Source organism: Zea mays, chromosome 1 (assembly GCF_902167145.1).
Source record: "Zea mays cultivar B73 chromosome 1, Zm-B73-REFERENCE-NAM-5.0, whole genome shotgun sequence".
NCBI lineage: Eukaryota > Viridiplantae > Streptophyta > Magnoliopsida > Poales > Poaceae > Zea > Zea mays.
In genome coordinates this window covers 35,869,974-35,888,848 of record NC_050096.1, presented here as the reverse complement: position 1 = coordinate 35,888,848, position 18,875 = coordinate 35,869,974, and the positions used below count along the sequence as shown (strand labels likewise).

At 42.9% G+C, this 18,875-nt stretch overlaps 1 protein-coding gene across 1 annotated transcript; it reads left to right on the top strand.

Annotated features, from left to right (window-relative positions):
- The first annotated feature begins 267 nt into the window (after window positions 1–267).
- LOC100501537 (uncharacterized) lies at window positions 268–17,484 on the top strand. The gene is made up of 17 exons (NM_001196237.1): window positions 268–547; window positions 642–923; window positions 1,021–1,190; window positions 1,279–1,393; window positions 1,744–1,799; window positions 1,883–1,921; window positions 1,997–2,095; window positions 5,142–5,204; window positions 5,291–5,353; window positions 5,439–5,521; window positions 7,917–8,025; window positions 8,094–8,147; window positions 11,465–11,552; window positions 11,625–11,662; window positions 11,795–11,900; window positions 12,579–12,745; window positions 17,233–17,484. Exons 1-17 carry the CDS (start codon window positions 388–390, stop codon window positions 17,290–17,292), a joined length of 1,752 nt encoding a protein of 583 aa, NP_001183166.1. The 5' UTR covers window positions 268–387; the 3' UTR covers window positions 17,293–17,484.
- The last annotated feature ends 1,391 nt before the right edge of the window (window positions 17,485–18,875 follow it).

Here is an 18,875-nt window from a genome sequence, read left to right as displayed (position 1 = left end):
TGCGTGAGCATCGTGCTCCATTTTGTTTCGTCCATTTGCAGAAAATTTCGAAAATCATGTTAGATTCTGTTGTTTGATTGTTTCATGCTTTCTCAAAAACAGATTCTTCTTTCTGCTGGAAATCATTACTCCGGCTAGGCCATTGAGGCCCAACGTCTATTTATTCCGTTATCTAAAAGCGGCCTACCGGGCCCGCAAGAAAAGGCCCGCTAGGGCGCCGAGACAGCGGAACGTTCTCTGAGTTTGAGCACGATCTCCCCGGGCCCCGGCGCCGCCGTACGTCCCCCTTCGGCGTCGCCAGCCGCCTCCTGGCTCCGGCTCCTTCATCGCCTGCTCCAGCGTGCCTGCGTGACATAAGCGTCGATTGATTGGCGAGAAAGGGGACGAATGCAGCCGCCGTTGCAGGCGCAGGGAGCAATGGCTAACGTCGCCGCTATCCTCACCGTCCCCTGCTCCGCGGGCCGCCGCCCGAAGCGGAGCAGCCAGCCCCGCGGATGCGGCTCCGTCTCCGTCTCCGTCTCCGTCCGTGCGTCCTCCGGCGCAAACAGTAAGCGCTGCGAACCACGCATCCTTCCCTTTCCCTTCCGGGGCTCGAGCCATGGCTTGACTGCTGCGTTTTGCTTAAAATTGCCTCCCCGCAGCGGTGACTCTGCTGGACTACGGCGCGGGGAACGTACGCAGCGTGCGCAACGCAATTCGCTACCTCGGCTTCGACATCCGCGACGTGCAGAGCCCGGAGGACATCGTCGCCGCGGAACGGCTCGTCTTTCCCGGTGTCGGCGCCTTCGGCTCCGCCATGGACGTCCTCAACAGGACGGGCATGGCCAACGCACTCCGTGAGTACATCCAAAGGGACCGCCCCTTCCTAGGCATCTGCCTCGGTCTCCAGCTGCTCTTCGATTCCAGCGAGGAGAACGGCCCGGGTAAGCGCTTCTCAACCCCACTTCGTCTGCGACTTGCATACTAGCTGAGCGAAATGGATGAATGGTACTGTGGTTGATTTTGCATTTACTGTCACAGTGAGCGGCCTCGGTGTGATACCAGGCGTGGTCAGGCGATTCGACTCCTCAAATGGCCTCATAGTTCCACATATTGGCTGGAACGCTCTCCAGATCACCAAGGACACACCACTGTTGCAGGGAGCTGATGGCCAGCATGTGTACTTTGTTCACTCCTACCGCGTACTGCCTGTAAGCAACGAGTAACAGCGCCATTTAGATTACCGTACTTTGGTTGACTGATGAGGTGTGACTTGTTCTTTTCTTTCTTCATGCTTAGTCAGATGCTAATAGAAACTGGATTTCCTCCATATGCAACTATGGTGACAGCTTTATATCCTCCATCTCAATGGGCAACATTCAGGCAGTTCAATTTCACCCAGAAAAGAGTGGAGGTGAATATTTACTCCATCTGATAGTCAATATAGGTCAATTATGATGTCAACACAGTATCCAATACATCACCTTGACTAGCAATATCTATGGACATATTATTTCAAATAGAAAGAGTTTTATATTATGGTCTATGGAAGTATTTTTTTTCTTGATCGATCTGGTGTGTTAATACTGTGATGTCCACCTTTATGACCTTTTAGATATTGATAGTCAAAGCTAAAAAGAGTTTCCCTACAACAATCCTGATTAATGAATAAACTTGTATTTGTGATCAGAGGTAGTAGTTGACACTTGGATTTCCTAAGTTTAAACTTACCAATTGTATCAACATTCTTTTTCCTTTGTGCAGCTACCGGACTTTCTATTCTAAAAGAATTTCTCAGACCTAACTCTCTTGGGACCAAGGTAATACTAAAATAGTTTCTAGTATGCACTCTCTATTGTTGTATACTAAATATTAAATTCATACTTATATTTTTGCAATGTAGGTCCCAGCACGTAGGAAAGCATCAAAACTTGCGAAGAGAGTAAGATTTGTATCGTCAATGTTTCAGTATGTACCACAGTTCAAATCGCCAGCCTTATTCTCTTAAATCATCCAGGTGATAGCATGCCTTGATGTTCGTTCAAATGATAAAGGAGATCTTGTGGTAACAAAAGGCGATCAATATGATGTAAGAGATCATACTAGCAGCAAAGAGGTACACATCTTTGTTCATTAGTGCCAAGTGTGGCTAAACTTCTTAAACATTAGGACTAGCTCCAGGTGGCACCTTTGGTCTAGTTCTAGGTGATACTTTGGCTTAGTTCACACACCTCAACGATATAATAAACCGAGAATACAATGATAACAACAACAAAGCATTTAGTCCCAAGCAAGTTGAGGTACGCTAGAGTTACAATCCAATAGAAGTCACAAGTTAAGGTTCAGGCACGTGGATAGTTGTTTTTCATGCACTTCTATTCAAGGGTAAATCTTTGGTTACATTCCATCCCTTTGAAATCTTTTTTTACTGCCCCTTCCTATGTTGTCAGTGTTTGGGTAAGTAAGGTCATACCCGTGGATACTAACTATATGTCTTTCGAAGATCTCATCAGTAGAAGAAAGCTCAACGAGAGCCCAACTGATGCTAGCCACATGCCCCTGAGGCCTCGCTCCTTGGAGGGCCATGCCCAACTCCGAGTAAATTCGGACCCCTCCACGCTAGGAGGACAGATCTAGGGGCCCTCTTGGCTCTCTTGACCTCTAGCACCCTATGCTAGGGACCAGATCCTAGGGCTCTTCAGATCTCTGAGGCTCTCCTAGCCTCCTAGGGCTTTCCAAACCTCCCTGGCCCTCCAGTCCGGGAACCAAGCTCACTGCTTGGTCTAGGCGGGGGTACTTCAAGATGTCCTCCAGGCAGGACGACTCCAGAAGTTGAAGTACCAGGAAGTCCTATTTCAATTGGGATGTCATTCGTGTTTTCGTCACTTGTTCAAACACTAGTCACAAAATCGTTGTATATGTCCTTAATGAGTCCAACATACTTCGTTGGAACTTTATGTTTGTCTAAAGCACCATATAACATTCCTTGGTATTATGTCATAAGACTTTTCTAAGTTAATAAAAACCATGTGTAGGTCCTTCTTCCTATAATGCTCCATCACTTGTCTTATTAAGAAAATGGCTTCCATGCTTGACCTTTCGGGTATGAAACTAAATTGATTCATAGATATTCTCGTTATTCCTCTTAGACAATGCTCGATAACTCTCTCTCATAGCTTCATAGTATGGCTCATCAACTTAATTTTCCGGTAATTAGTACGAATATCTCCCTTATTCTTGTACCAATGTACTTTTCCTTCACTTATCAGGCATCTTGTTCGACCGGAAGATGTGGTTGAACAACTTGGTTAGCCAGACTATAGCTATGTCTTCGAGGCATCTTCATGTCTCAATCATAGTTGTTAAGACGTTCCTAAGGCGACGTGCCTAAGCGCTAAGGCATGCTTCGTCCTCAAGGCGTCCGCTTCGCCTTACCTAGGAGCATAAGGCGTCCACTTCGGCCATTAGGACGTCGCCTCGGCGCCTTGGTGAGGTATAAGGCGACGCAATGAGGACGCCTTGGGGTGTTGTACGGGGAAGACGCGACGTCTCGCAAGTCGGCGCAGATCGCGGTGGCGTCGCGTGAGTCAGAGATGGTCGCGGCAGCGTCGCGCGGGTCGGAGATGGTCACGGCGTTGCGTGGGTCCTCCCTCTCTCTCTCGGGCGGGCGACGACCTCCCTGCTCATTCTCCTCTCTCTCTCTCGCGGCGACTCCCTCCTCTCTCTCTGGCAACTACAGGGTGGCGGATTGAGTTAGGTCAAGAAGTGGGTTGATTGGGCCGGGAAATAGCAGGCTGGAAATAATAGGTCGGGAAAGAGTTAGGTTAAGGTGTAGCTAAGTGCTGGAGTTAGGCTGGAAGTGGGTTGAGGGATGTAGTCTGGCAACTTGTACTCTTATTTGTACTATTATCTCTGAGGACATATCCTGTGCAATCACTCATTTTGGTGCAAGCGTGCAATCAAACTATCCAGAGCATCCAATCCAGATCCAACGGTTTCATATGGAAGGGGTTAAAAGTAAAATAGGTATTATGTTTTAGGTGGAAGGGGTTAAATATAAAATAACAGTCATCATTAGATCTAGATCGGATGCACCAGATCGCTTGATTGCATGCTTGCACCAGAATAAGTGATTGCATAGGATATTTTCCCATTATCTCTACCTATTTAAGATTATATGCCTATATTTATATAATAGTAAGGCGTCGCCTTGCCTCACACCTTACCGTTTAAAAGGTAAAAAAGGGGTTGTACGCCCTACCCTTTGCTATACTTACAGTTCCCTTTGCATTCTTCTTTGCTACGTCGTACTTCTTTGTGTTGTCCACACTATTGTCATGGTACAAATGTCTATAGCATTCTTACTTCTCCTTAATAATCCTTTGGACTTTCTCGTTTCACCTTCAAGTATCTTTAGCTTCGCCTCCACTCCCTTTGGTTGCTCCACACACCTCTGAGGCCACCTTCCGAATATAGGTTGACATCTCCCACATGTTTGCTTTCTCCCTTCTAAGTGCCTTCTTTGATGGCCCTTTCCTTGAAGACTTCTGATGCCTCCCCTTTCAATTTTTGCCATTTTTTTCTCATAATCTTAGTTTGTTTATTCCCATGAGCATGCACCTAAAAATGAAAGGCCGCCACCACAAGCATGTGCTGACAAACAACACACTCCTCATGTATCACCTTGCAATCCAAGGATACTTATTATTATCCTCTCTTCTTATGAGGACAAAGTCAATCTGACTAGAGTGTTAGCCACTACTATATGTTACTAAATGGAATTCTCTCTTCCTAAAGGAAGTGTCGGCTATCAACAAGTCAAAAGTTACCGCAAAGTCTAAGGCTTTCTCTCCCTCCTGATTCTTACTACCATACTCAAAACCTCCATGAACTGTCTTAAAACCTGCACTTGTTGTAGCTACATGCCCATTGAGATTTCCTCCTGTGAAAAGCATAGTATAGCTCTAATCATGACATCTAAGTCTTCCCAGAAAAGTCTGTTAGCACTCCCATCGTGGCCTACTTAGAGGCATACACACTAAGTACGTTCAAGGCCAAATCACCCACGGCAATCTTGACCAATAAATCTAAATGAACTTTGTTATATAGGCTGATACAGAGCTTTCTCATCAATTGTACATATTTACATCACATGCTCATAGGTAAGAAACCTTGGCAAGCCAGTCGATTTAGCAAGCCAGTACTACATAGACGGTGCTGATGAGGTACTTTTCTGCATAAGCTTTTCTTCATGTTGTAATTTTCTTCTGTAAACTTAATTATCTGATATCATGAATACTATTCCCTTTAGGTCAGCTTCTTGAATATAACTGGTTTCCGTGACTTTCCATTGGGTGATTTGCCAATGCTAGAGGTTTGTTTAAGATCTGTAATCTCCAAGTGTCGTCTTTACTCTTTACACCCCTTTGTCTGGTGTAGTGACATGGGATCTTCATTAGGTACTGCGTTGTGCCTCTGAAAAGGTTTTTGTGCCACTTACAGTTGGTGGGGGCATACGAGACTTCACAGATGCAAATGGAAGGTTATTTCTCATGTTATGTTCTCGAGCAATGGGAATTCCAGAACCTATCTGCTTAGCAACCTAGTTTTCCTGTTGACTTGCTAAGATAGTTTTATTAAATATTGTTTTAACTTTAATTTTTGAACTAGAACCGGGGAACTCCACCCCTTCCCCCGGTGGTAAATCTATAAAATAAATCACCCAAAACACATATACAGGAAACTACAAAGAGGGTAGTCAGCAACCCCAAACATTCACGCAATTTTACTGTCCATCCATGATGAGGCCTTGTTATGGGGTCTTGGTGGGGCTGCTGCTCTTAGCCAGGTTTGGCTGTAGTTTGATTTTTGGTTTTTTTTATTTCCGAGGGTGCTTTCTTGGCACCTTTGTACTGGGTCTTTTCTAGACCTTTTTTTTTCTTATCTTCTTAATATATTGATACGTGGTTCTCCCACGTGTTCGAGAAAAAAAAGCAAGGACCAGAAAAGAAGAAACACCCCACACAACACAAAGCAAAGAAGAAGAAAACAAGAGAGAAAGGAAAAAAAGCAGAACTATAAATACAGGGATTAAGCCAGCTCAAAGTTTGTGTTAATTTTTTTCCCGAAAAGCGCAGAACTGCACCCCATTATATTATAGCAGAAGGAAAGGGACAAAGAATTCCAGATACAAGACACTCCTTAAGGAGGCCAGAAACAAGCATACACAAAACAATTCATAGGGAAAAAACTAAAAATAGCAACCCTCTGAAGGTCTGTCCCTAAGAAATGGAGAGCGGTGCAGCCAGATAGGATAGACCCTTGGCACAAGCCACTTGCCATTTCTCCCTCTCCTTGTGTGCAGACTGCAGGAGAAGATTGAGATTAGGAGAAACTCCATCAAACACCACTCTATTTCTATGATTTCAGATCAACAACGCTCCTAGTGAAAGGAGGGAATCCAGTGATCCAGTCCTTTCTTCCTCAAACCAGAAACCTGAGCTGAAGCCCTCTCCCACCAAACCATGAAATAGGTATCACCTTGCTGAGGAGCTAGACTGTGCAGGCCAAATTTTCTTAAGATGTACCAAAAGACTCTAGAGAAAACACATGACACCAGCAGGTGATTGATTGTTTCGGATTCTTGGTCACAGAGAGTACATCTGGCTGGATGGTTCATGCCTCTTTTTGCAAGTCGGTCTGCAGTCCAACATTTGTTCTGAGCTACTAGCCACAAGAACCGACATTTAGAAGGAGCCCAAGATCTCCATATCAGTTCATGTTCATGGTGAACAAAGGCACAAGAACCATAGAAGAGGCCATTGTATGCAGCTTTTGCAGAGTAAAGACCATCAGGCGCAATAGAAAAAATATGCCTATCCTCAATATCAGGCTGCTGCACCAGATCAGAGAGAGCATTCCCGAGGTGCAGATAATCAATTAGGGCTCCCACAGTTAGAGCCCCTTTAATATCACCAATCCACCTTCTATTTAGCACAATATTGTGTTAACTTCATTAGAAACATTTATTGAAGTTCATGCAATGTTGTAAGTTCTGTTTCGTTACCGTCCGTTCCGGATGGATGGAACACCTTGTCGTCGCATGTGCCAGTACATAAGAGGTCGCATCCATACTGGCGACAATCCTGGCCATTTCAGTTCTTTCCGGCCGTTCTAGGCGGAATTGAAGTTCCGTCGATACCGCTACCAGTCGCTGCAGCTCCCTGCCATTTCTCACAGTGAATTCCCAGCCACTGCTCCCTTCGGCTGCTCTAGGGCCGAAGCTAACATGCACACACTGTCTCCGTCATCAAGGACAGTAGCATATCACTTCATTTGTCCTTGTCATTGGTGTCTTCTAGTTTTAAACCTACAAAGATGAATGAACAACGCAGTGAAGCCACCATTGCTGCTCCAAAGTGAGCTCGCCAGCACCAAGGAGTGATGAGGACCATGGGAATCAGCCAAACAGTATGCCGGCATCAGCTAGGATTGCTTAGTGGCGTAAAGTACCTTAATGCCTGTGTTAACATCTCAAATTTCTTTTATTTTTGTAATATAATATATTGTATGGGAACACCGGAATGGCATGCCGGAATGGGGACCGATATTAAAATGTTCCATTTCAATAGAAAAAACAAAATGGCATCCAGAAAGTACTGACAAGTATGAGCTGATGCCCCAATTTCCATATTTTTATATCTGAGTAGGCTTGTTTTATATATTCTTAGTTTTTGGCCAAAGTTTTAGGCATGAAACAGTTTCTCATCTCGTTTCTTGATTCCTTAGCAACTCTGCCTGTTTCTTGTCTTCTGATTCAAACTTTTTTTGCCGGAAACTTTTGGCTCCAACTAATTACCAATAGGTTGCATTTGTTGTTATAGTTAATACTGAGTTGAGAAAAACATATCCATGTAATCATTTACATTTCTTCTCAGATACTACTCAAGTTTGGAGGTAGCATCAGAATATTTCAGGTCCGGTGCTGACAAAATTTCAATTGGAAGTGATGCTGTTTATGCTGCTGAAGCCTTTTTACAGACTGGTGTATGTATTTTATTTTTTTGTACAATGTTCAGCTATTTCCCCATCATACAGTTCTTTCTGTGTATCAGGTAAAGACAGGGAAAAGCAGCTTGGAGCAAATCTCTAGAGTATATGGCAATCAGGTTTTTCTTTATTCATTTCTACAGCATTAAAATTTTGTTTTCTATTGGTTTGCTGCCAAATATAAGTTAAAAGGTTGTATCTGGTTTTTACATTACTAGCTAGTTTTCATGATATATGAGAGATGTTTTCTTTTGTTACATCTTATTTTCTGAAAGAAGTAACATAACAAAATACCATTTGCATGTCTTTGTTCTGCCTACGCGTTGTTCTTGTTGTATTTGGTCTCATATATAGAGAGACCTTGTCACGGTCTCTATCCTGTATTGGTGTATATATTTGGTCCTAGTGTCTTCATATTGAATATGAGTTCTATTAATAATATATAGAGCCAAAAAACAGGGTAAGAGTTCTTTCTCTTTCCCTGATCGTTCCTCTCTCATGTCACTTGATGGCTCTGTCTTGTCTTCTTGCTGCTCTGAACATCTTCGCAGTCGGTTCCTTTGGCCTGGTGGCGCTCATATTCACGATCGCTCGCCGGAGTTCGTCCATTGGCTGCGACAACCTGTCTGCCGGCGCTCGCTCTTGTTCGCCTGCACGCCTCTTGTGGTCTTGCCCATGTGTTCGCCTGTCAACGCACGCCACAACCGCTCGCCAGCTTCTACTCTTGTCGGCTCGCTCATCTGCCTGCCTTCTCTCCATGCAAGCCACCACCCGCTCCGGCCGCCTTTCTCGTCTGCATCGGTCGCCTCTTCTTGGTCAAGCATCGTGTGTGGCCTCCTGCGCCGCTCCTCCACCTGTGAACTTGTCTTGTTCACAATTGTTCACAATTTTGTGGTTGTTAGGTCCTTAAAAAAGTTCATTGCCTGCTTGACTGAGATGTCACTGTCTTCCTCCAACGGTGGTGTTCCCGTCCTTCACTGTTCACTGCTATTTGATGGGACCAACTATCTTGCCTGGGTTCCTCACATGTGTTGGCACATGTGTGACATGTGCCTCTGGGAGTTTCTCACTGGCGAGCTTCCATGCATGTCTTCTCTCACGGCTCCTGCGCGCCCTCAGATACCAGAGAAGGCAACTAATGAAGACAATGCGAAGCTTCTTGTTGATTTTGATGATCTCATATGAGTCTCAGTTCATAGCTTACAAGTTGTGGTTGGATGAGGATGCTCGCGCTGATTCTATTCTTGCTACAAGTGTGGAGGATCAATTTGCTGCACAGATTGTGCACCTTGATCGGTCTCATCAGATGTGGAGTTATGAGCGTCCTAGTCACTCTACTTACCTAGCTGCTGTTCGTCAAGATCAGTTGTTACGTCAGGGAGATTACAGTGGATTTCTACAGTCAGATGTCTATAGTTCGGCGTCAGCTTGAAGCTCTTGGTCCATAGTTGTCCCTCAGCACCTGTGAATTTTGCCATGGTCAGTCGTCTAACTTTCAGTTTTGTTGGACATATGACTTCATGCTCAGTTGTTCGTTCGTCATCCTCCTGTTTCGTTGATGGATACTCTTGCAGATGTTTGTAATGAGGAGGCTCATCTTCATGTGGATGGTTTACTGCCATCTTCAGTGTTGGCTGCTTGTTCCGCGTTCTCAACCTGTTGTTACTCCATCTCCTTTAACTTTGTCAGCAGTCAGCACCCGCTCTCCTTTAACTTTGTCAGCACCCGCTCTCCTTTAACTTTGTCAGCACCCGCTCCTTCTACAGGTGATGAGGGTGTTGGTATTCACTACAACTATTATGGTAAAGATGGTCATGAAGATGCTTTTTTGCTATAGAAAGAAGGCGCATAAGGCTTAGACTCGCTGTACTTCATAGCCTGCTAGTAATGCCAGTAATAGAGTTTTTTAGGGGAGTTCCTGTTGTTTCAATCACTCAGGAGATGCTTATGCTCCTTGGTCACCTTGCTGTGTCTTCATCGCCAGGTGCTGCTAATTATGGGGGTGTTTGTTTGGGATTATAATCTGCCCAGATTATATAATCTAGCTTATTTTGATCTATAGGTTCCGTTACTGTTTTTCAGTCTTCTACTGAGGGACCATCTTCCACATCCACTTTAGGTACTCGTGCATAGGTTCTTATTCTGGTGCTTCTTTTCACATGACCCCTCATTGCACTGATCTTTCTTCTATGTGTCCTTCCTCTTGTTCCCTTATTGTTCATTCAACTGATGGATCTTCTCTCTGTTGCTGGACAGGACACTCTTTTGTCCAACTCTTTTTATGTTCCTGATGTTTTTCTATGTCCCAAATCTAACTATGCAACTTATGTTCGCTGATCATGACTGTCATGTTATTCTTGATCCTAATGTTTGCTATATTCAGGATGTTGCACCGGTGGCCTGGTTGGTATTGTCCCTCGTCGTTGTGATTCTTAGCGTTTATGGGAGCTTAACTGACTTCGTCTTCCTTCCGCTGCCCCTGCCATCTTATCGGCTCTGCTTTTCCTGCTTTGTCCATGACTCCATCTCACTGTTTGCTCAATGGCATCATCGATTGGGTTATCTTTTTGGCTCCCCTCTGTCCATTTTGATTTGGGTTATCTTTTTGGCTCCCTTATGTCCATTTTGATTTGTCGTGTTCTTTTAGGTTTAGTTTCAAGTCATGAGTCTTTAGAACAGTTCCAGGGTTGTCATTTCGGTAAGCAGATTCAGCTTCCCTGTCATTCTAGTGAGTCAGTGTCCACTGTCCAAGCATCATTTTGATCTTGTTCATTCAGATCTATGGGTCCTGCATAACACTTCTATGTTTACCTTTTTCTTTTTTGGTGAAACTCTGATTTGTGGTCACATATCCTATGAAACTACTTATTCCATCTCAAATTATAAGATGTTTTAGCATTTCTACATTCATAGTTTCTACTTTCTACTATGTATCTAATCATAACATATATCTAGGTGAAACAAAAGCTATGATTTTAGAAAAATCAAAACATCTTATAATTGGGAACGAAGAGAGTATTAAAGCTCTTCTCGATTTCACCATTTATTGACACGATGACTCATGACCGCCTATCAAGGTTCAATAAGCTGAATTTATTATCATTCAAAATTATTAAAAAAGAATTCAACTTAGTTGAAAACTGAAGTTAACGAGATGATATCATTTTGCCTTGATGACCAATTTGAGTAAAAGCCAATGGCAACCATTTAGTTCTTGCCAATCTTTTCGGTTGTGCTGCTCATGCACTGATCAATCAATTCAGTAAAAGATTTACTTCTATATGTGCCTCATTTTGCTAGAAATGTTTTAAACATTATCCACAATCTACCTTGCTGGTTAGCATTCATCTTAACCATTTTCATACAAATAGCTGTTTCTATTTTAACCTAATTGTTATAATAACTTATAAATCACTTGTTGTAATTATTTCCATAGGCTGTAGTTGTCAGTATTGATCCTCGACGGGTATATGTCAAAAGTCAAGAAGATGTGCCATTTAAAACTGTAAAGGTGTCCACTAAAGGTATATTCTTATTATTTCTCTATGATGTAAACTAGCAGTTGTGTTAAGTTCTCAAGTCTCGTGTATTCCCAGGTCCATCGGGAGAAGAATATGCATGGTACCAGTGCACAGTAAGTCATTCTTGTCTGGCTTAACCACAGACTGTTTCAAATTTGTGCTGACTTCATTTCTTGCTCGGTTGAATTTTAGGTCTAGTACTGGCAGCTGACTTACAGTGGCATGATTATCGATTTATATTTCAGGTGAATGGTGGACGTGATAGCCGAGCTATAGGAGCATATGAACTAGCGAAAGCTGTGGAAGAATTGGGCGCAGGAGAAATACTTCTTAACTGCATTGATTGTGATGGTATATTCACAGTTGTTGAATGATTTATGTTTTGCATGCTATGACATAGTTACAATGTTTCAGCTTTGTTGCACTATGGTTTTGTAATCCATTTCATACAAGTTTTATGACATGTGCTTTTTCGGTCCAGATTTATTATTTTACCCCATTCATTCATCTACACAAGAATCAAGAATGGCTAGGTTTTAAGTTGGCTCTCCAAGCCTACCACAACCTTCTGTTATCTTGGCTAGGGATGGGCTATGTTGAAACAGCCAGTTGAATGCCCTATTCACATATAATTTTTTTTCCTGATGGTGCCTTAGCACATGTTTCTTGTTTCCTCGAGTACGCAAATGTGCATATAAATATATTAAGAATAAAAGGATTTTGAACTCATAGAACACCAAAAACACCTTAGCACGTTTCTCAGAAAGAGTGCAAGTGCATAATTGTTGACTAAGTTAAGCAAGCGCTCTATAGCCTTGGAAGCTGGGTTTGCCTATGTAATATGTTAGTATAGGTTGAAATAAATAGATATGAGCATTTAGTTCTCTTATAAATATTTAATAAGTTATACTTTGTGTTTGGAAATTCGTGGTTAGGGTCACTTGAGGTTGCATGTTTGCTTGAATTTTCATGTAAATTTGTTACTCCTTTTATATGAGAATATATAGTCATGATTGACTTATCCTGCAGGCCAAGGTTGTGGATTTGACATAGATTTGGTTAAAATGGTTTCTGATGCTGTGACAATCCCTGTCATTGCGAGCAGTGGTGCTGGAGCTGTTCAACATTTTTCTGAAATTTTTGAGAAAACAAATGCTTCTGCTGCCCTTGCTGCTGGCATTTTCCACCGGAAAGAGGTTTTGATGTTTATCCTACTTTCTTTTCTATCGCAATGCTATGCCATTGACTATTTCCTGAGATTTTTTTTATCTAGCAACTTACATGTATCTTATCTCATATCAGAGAATTTTAAATTTCTTGCATAGCTTTCGGAGTTCTCTTCTGCTAAAATTATGCTACTCATTAATTCAGCCGTGCTAGGCAGTATGGGTGCCAACTGCCAAGTTAGCAACTCTTGTTTACAGCTTATTTAAAGGCACACCTATCTTTAATTTGGGAAATCACTGTACAATGCTAGACTTGAAGGGAATTGAATGTGTACGAGCAATCTTGTACCAGAATCCTCTAGAACCATTGATCTAGAAGTTGAATTTATTTTACTAGTATTGTTATTACTTTTTTTTTGAAAGGAAGGGGCAAAAGACTTGCCGCTCCGATATATATTAGATTAGAGAGCAAAGAAATGGAAGATACAAAACCAAAGAACCGGAGGGGAGAGGATAAGAAAGAAAAAATAAAAAGAGAAGAACAAAAACCCACTAGACCAGATCAACAAGACCTCAGCTACTAGCAATATCCGATGACTGCAAGGGCCACTTGATTAACGCTTCTATGCTGACTTTGGAAAATTCTGTTATTTCTTTCCAGCAATGATTTCAAGTCGGGCGACTTGCTAGTCGATACACCTGGGCGACCAGGCGACTAATCGCGATTAGGACGACGACTAGGTCGACTAATCGGGTCCTAGTCGACCTGGTCGTCCCTACAGCGCTCCTGCATATTTGCAGGACCTATGTATATAATATTGATATATATAGCAATGTAGCATATAGAAGGCAACACCAAACATAAGTACATAACAGATATGAATACTGGAACTGGACAATTCAGATTTCAGAACATGGACATCAGTCACTAACTCAATTATATATAGCATATAGGAAGCAATACCAATTACCAAACATAGCAAATATGAATACTGGAAGACAAAATTCAGATTGCAGATTTCAGAACATGAACAATTGAACATCAGTTACTACTCAGTAGTCACTAACTCACTAATTCATATGATGAAGAGTTGCAGACTTACTAGTTACTAGATAAATGCCAAGTACAGACTTACTATTGACCTAAACTAGGATTCCAGGGCAACTAATCGCCCCCATCCAAATTGGACGACTAATCGCGTTTAGTCGACGACTAATCGGACGACCGGATGATTAGTCGAGCAGATCGGGTCGGCCTCCCTAGTCGTGCTAACAGAACCGACTAGCCCGACTAATCACGATTAGTCGGACGACTTGAAATCACTGCTTTCCAGCCATAAATTCCACCAAAAATGAATTAGCAGGCCGTCGAAGCATCTTCTTGACTGTCTGTTGCAAAGGCTACGCAGACCCGTCCACCAATCATACAAAGATGTGTCGCTGGGAATCCCATTCAAGAAAGGAAGGTTGGCCCAGGACAACACTTTGTTCCACACCTCTCTACTGAAGGGGCAGTCCTTGCATAAGTGCAGAATTGTTTCTGGGGCCGAGTTACAGAGACAACATAATGGGTTGCAAGGCCAACCCCTTTTAAGAAGGTTATCAGCCGTTAGGATTCTCTTATGTAGTAATGTCCAGGCAAAGAAACGGCACCTCGGTTCCACCATAGCCTTCCAAATAGGGCAGAGATTCATTGTACTGTAATTGGATGAGAATTGGATGTTGTAAGCACTGCTTGCACTGTACTGCCCATCTGCCGACCATTTCCAAGTAATGGTGTCCTCCAAACCATTGAGTTCTTGCATGTTACCTATGGCCTGCCATAGAGAGACGAACTCTCTAAGCTCAACCTCCCCCGAGCATGGGAAGCATAATCGTATCCAATTGTTGTTAGTGAGTGCTTTTTCAACCGTGATATTCTTCCTCTTTGTCTTCCTGAAGAGTGAAGGTGCAATGCTCTTAGGGGCTTGACCATGGATCCAGCTAGATTTCCAGAACTCAGCTATCTTTCCATTGCCAACCGTCACCATTGTGGATGCATTGAAGAGATCTTCATCAGTACTGTCACAAGGAAGCTTCATGGCAGTCCACGTCCTGTCTTTGCTCTTCCATCGTAGCCAAAGCCATCTTAGTCTTAACCCCCTCGCAAAACGATCAAGATCCAGAATTCCAAGACCCCCCTTGCTCTTTGGGAGGCAAGTTGTGGGCCAGTTGATAAGGCAGTGACCCCCGGAGCAAGCCTCTGGATTGTTCCCTTTCCACAGGAAGTTGCGTCTCATTTTGTCAATTGAATGCAGCAACCATTTATGAGGCGGAAAAACCGTTAGATGGTAGATTGGCTGTGCGGATAGCATCGATTTTACTAGAGTTTCCCTACCAGCCTTGGACAACAGTTTACCTTTCCAACCAGCCAACATGTTGTTAATTTTTTCGATTAGTGGTTGGAGATCAGTCCTTTTTACATTCCTGTAATGAAGGGGTAGCCCTAGATACTTTCTGGGTAAGCTAGAGTAATTTCCAGGGAACACGTCCATTAGCGTTGGCCATAATGATGCTGGATATCGAATTGGGAAAATTTCTGTTTTGTCATAGTTGATCTTTAGTCCTGAACACCCCTCGAACGCGTTGAGAATCCCTTTCAGCACCTCCAAGTCTGATTTGTCAGCTCTAACAAAAACACCCGCATCATCCGCGTAGAGAGAGCACCGAAGCTTAGCTTCTCTAGGCAATACCTGTCCAAGCAGTCCATCCTCAGCGGCCTTCTCAATCATCCGATGCAGCGGATCCATCGCTAAAATGAATAGGAAGGGAGATAGAGGGTCCCCTTGCCGAACCCCACGTCTGTGTTTGATTGCCTTTGAACGTTGCCCATTTAAAATTATTCTTGAGGAGGACGATCCCAGGATTTCAGCTACCAATTGCGCCAATTCTGGGAGAACCCACAGGCCCTTAACACATCCAAGAGATATGCCCAATTCAGGGTGTCGAAAGCTTTAGAGATGTCAAGCTTGACAAAAAGAGCTGGATTACCTTTTTTATGCAGCTTCATGATCACCCTCTGCACGTATAGGAAGTTGTCATGGATTGACCGGTTCTGGATGAAGGCGTTCTGAGCGTTGGAAATAATTTCATTCATTCTTGGCGCAAGCCTATTTGCCATGATTTTTGTTATAATTTTCATGAAGCTATTGATCAGGCTTAACGACCTAAACCTATCAATTCTGTCAGCATTTTCCCCCTTGGGTATGAGGATGATGTTTGCTTCGTTGACCAAATGCAGACTTTTGGATCTATGATGGAAAAAATCATTTATTGCCATGTAGAGATCGTTTTTGATCAACTCAAAGCAGCATTTGTAGAACTGTCCAATGAACCCATCCGGCCCGGGAGCCTTTTCAGATTGAAGCCTCATGACCACGTCCTTAATTTCATTATCATCAATCAAGTTGTCCAGCTCAGCTAGCTCAAAAGGAGCATACCCCAGATGGTCCCAACAAACAGCACTGCTCCTCCCTGTCATGCCTAGAATCTGACCGAAGTGATGTTGTACCTCGTTCATTTTGTCTTCCTGGCTCGTTAACAGCGTGTCATCTCGAGTTAGCGATCTGATTAAATTTTTCCTTCTTCTATTATTGGCCGCTAAGTGAAAGAACTTAGTGTTAGCATCGCCCAATCGCATCCAAGTAAGTCTGGAATGTTGTCTTGCTCGTGACCTCTGAGCGGAGGCAATATCCAGAATCTTGATTTTAAGGGTCCTCCTGAATTCCAATTCTTCGGAGGAGAGTTGTCTAATTTCCTGTGCTTTCTCCAGAAGAGTGAGGATGATCTGAATGATAGCCATCCGCACTTTGAAGTTGCCAACTGTATTGCGTCTCCAAGTCCGAAGAGCCCTGGCCGTGCGAGTCATCTTCACGTGAAGGCGAAGGATTGCATCATCAGTGTTAACTGTAGAATTCCATGCTTGATGAACTACCTCATTGAACCCCTCCAACTGTGGCCAGAACGATTCGAATCTGAACCCCCGGTAGAAATTAACCGGGGAGTGGCCTTGCATTAACAGTGGGCAATGGTCCGACGTCATGGTGCACATGGATAGAAGATCAGCCGAGGGGTACAGGTCATGCCATTCGGTTGTCGCGAAGAATCTGTCAATCCTAGTCATGGTAGGGTTAGCTTGTTCATTTGACCAGGTAAATGCTCTATCGGTGAGATCTAGCTCTAAGAGGTGCAGATCATCAATTGTGTTATTGAACTGCCTCATCACCCTTCTGTTGATTGACCCTTTGTTTTTTTCTCTCGCTTCGTTATTATTGTTGTTGTGTTTTCGATCATATAACCTGCACAACGTCATTACTACAGTCTGTTAGATTCTCCTACAATAATGTTTTGCTTAGTCTGTTGTTACTCTCAATAGATCAACTCACTGCATTCATTCCCTATGCAGTATGAATAGAGATAGTACAATGTCGTGGACCTGATATACATTGAATTGACTTCCGAGCTTTTACTCGTCACAGGTTCCTATACTAGCAGTGAAAGAGCATCTGGTCAATGCTGGTGTGGAGGTCAGGGTGTAACAGGGAGATCCTTCGGTTTATTGAAATATTCTTGTTTGATGTCACAACTGCTATCAGTTCTGTTTCTCTGATGTCGCAACTGCTATCAGATCTGTTGGTGGCAGCTGGCAGTGCATAGGCCCCTGTCGAGAACTGCAGTTTGGTAATAAATTAATAATGTGATGCTTAACAGATTAAGCATCCGCTTCTTTTGCTTGTGTTTCTATTTCCCGGTGTGGATTGACCGCCTCCGACCTGTCTTGCGTCATATTCGTCAGCTTTGTAGCATGTTAATGTTGGAGGCCACGTTGCTCATTCAGATAGAACAAACTAACTAGCGATGAAAACGAGCGGAACAAGATCCCGCCATTTTCATTTTCACAAATCTGTTGAAGATGAAAAAAACGATATAGCGAAAACAATTGATTTCTGATAATGTGAAACTTTAATTGGTGGGGCCTTGTTCACAATTTAAATTGAAGGCCAAACTATCTTGCACTCACTAATTCAACCTATACAAGCCTTTAAACAATTATAGTAGCTTTAGTCTTTAGTTTATATTGATCGATGCAAGCTACTTAGCAAGAGATAGTAATTAAATGCAATTATTACTAGTTATACAGAAGGTGGTTGAGCAAATACCACACAACAAAATGTAATTGCAAGAATATGTATAGTGAGCAAACCACATGGGAAAAGAAATAGCATAGATATATATCCCTGAGGTTTGATTGCTTGTCGGTGACCTATGTCCTTATAGCAAGTCTAGGCTAGATGATTCATCACATATTAAGCCTACAACAAAGGCAACATAAGAGGCGTACTAGAGAGACACTGTAACAAGCCATGATTCTATTAGAGTACCTCTTCATAAGTCTAATAGAGTAACAAGAGTGGAACCGATCCAAGTTGCTCAACTAGTGTCATAAGATACAATACCTATGTGTGATGTGCTAGGAGCTCTTAAGTCTCATCCAAATGGTGATCCACAATATGCAAGTGGGTGGAGTGTTTCTCTAACCGCAAAAGATGTTCACAAATATTTGGTGTGCAAGGATGTCATCCAAGGCACTTAAATGGGTTTCCTCAATCGTTAGAACGGGCAAGAGAGTTACAATAGATGGGTTGAGGCGTATTTATAACCTCCAACCGACCAACTAGCCGTTACAATAACTCTGGGCGAAATCTGTAATTATCGTGATCATCTTAATCATCATCCGAATAAATGATGTATAACGTCAGCAATGGGAGACTTTGCGATTCTATAATATACACTGCGGAGTCTTTCATAGCCGCGTCATGTAAATTATCTCTACATGCTCTTAATAAAATACATTGTGAGACGTTCTGGGGAAAAAAGAGGGAGACACGGGTCAACCATTTTCTTTGTTGTTGACAATGCACGCTTTATCATGTTATATAAGAATGCAATTATGTTGATAGGTTAACATTGCATGAGCATATACAAGACTGAGTCCAAATATATAGGACCTGATTGGATGGCTGCGTGTGGACGTGCACGCTCGCGCCGTCCTGGTCGACCGGATACAAACGTTTCACGTGTACGGGTGGATGCAGTCAAATGCCCTTAAAATGACTTGTTT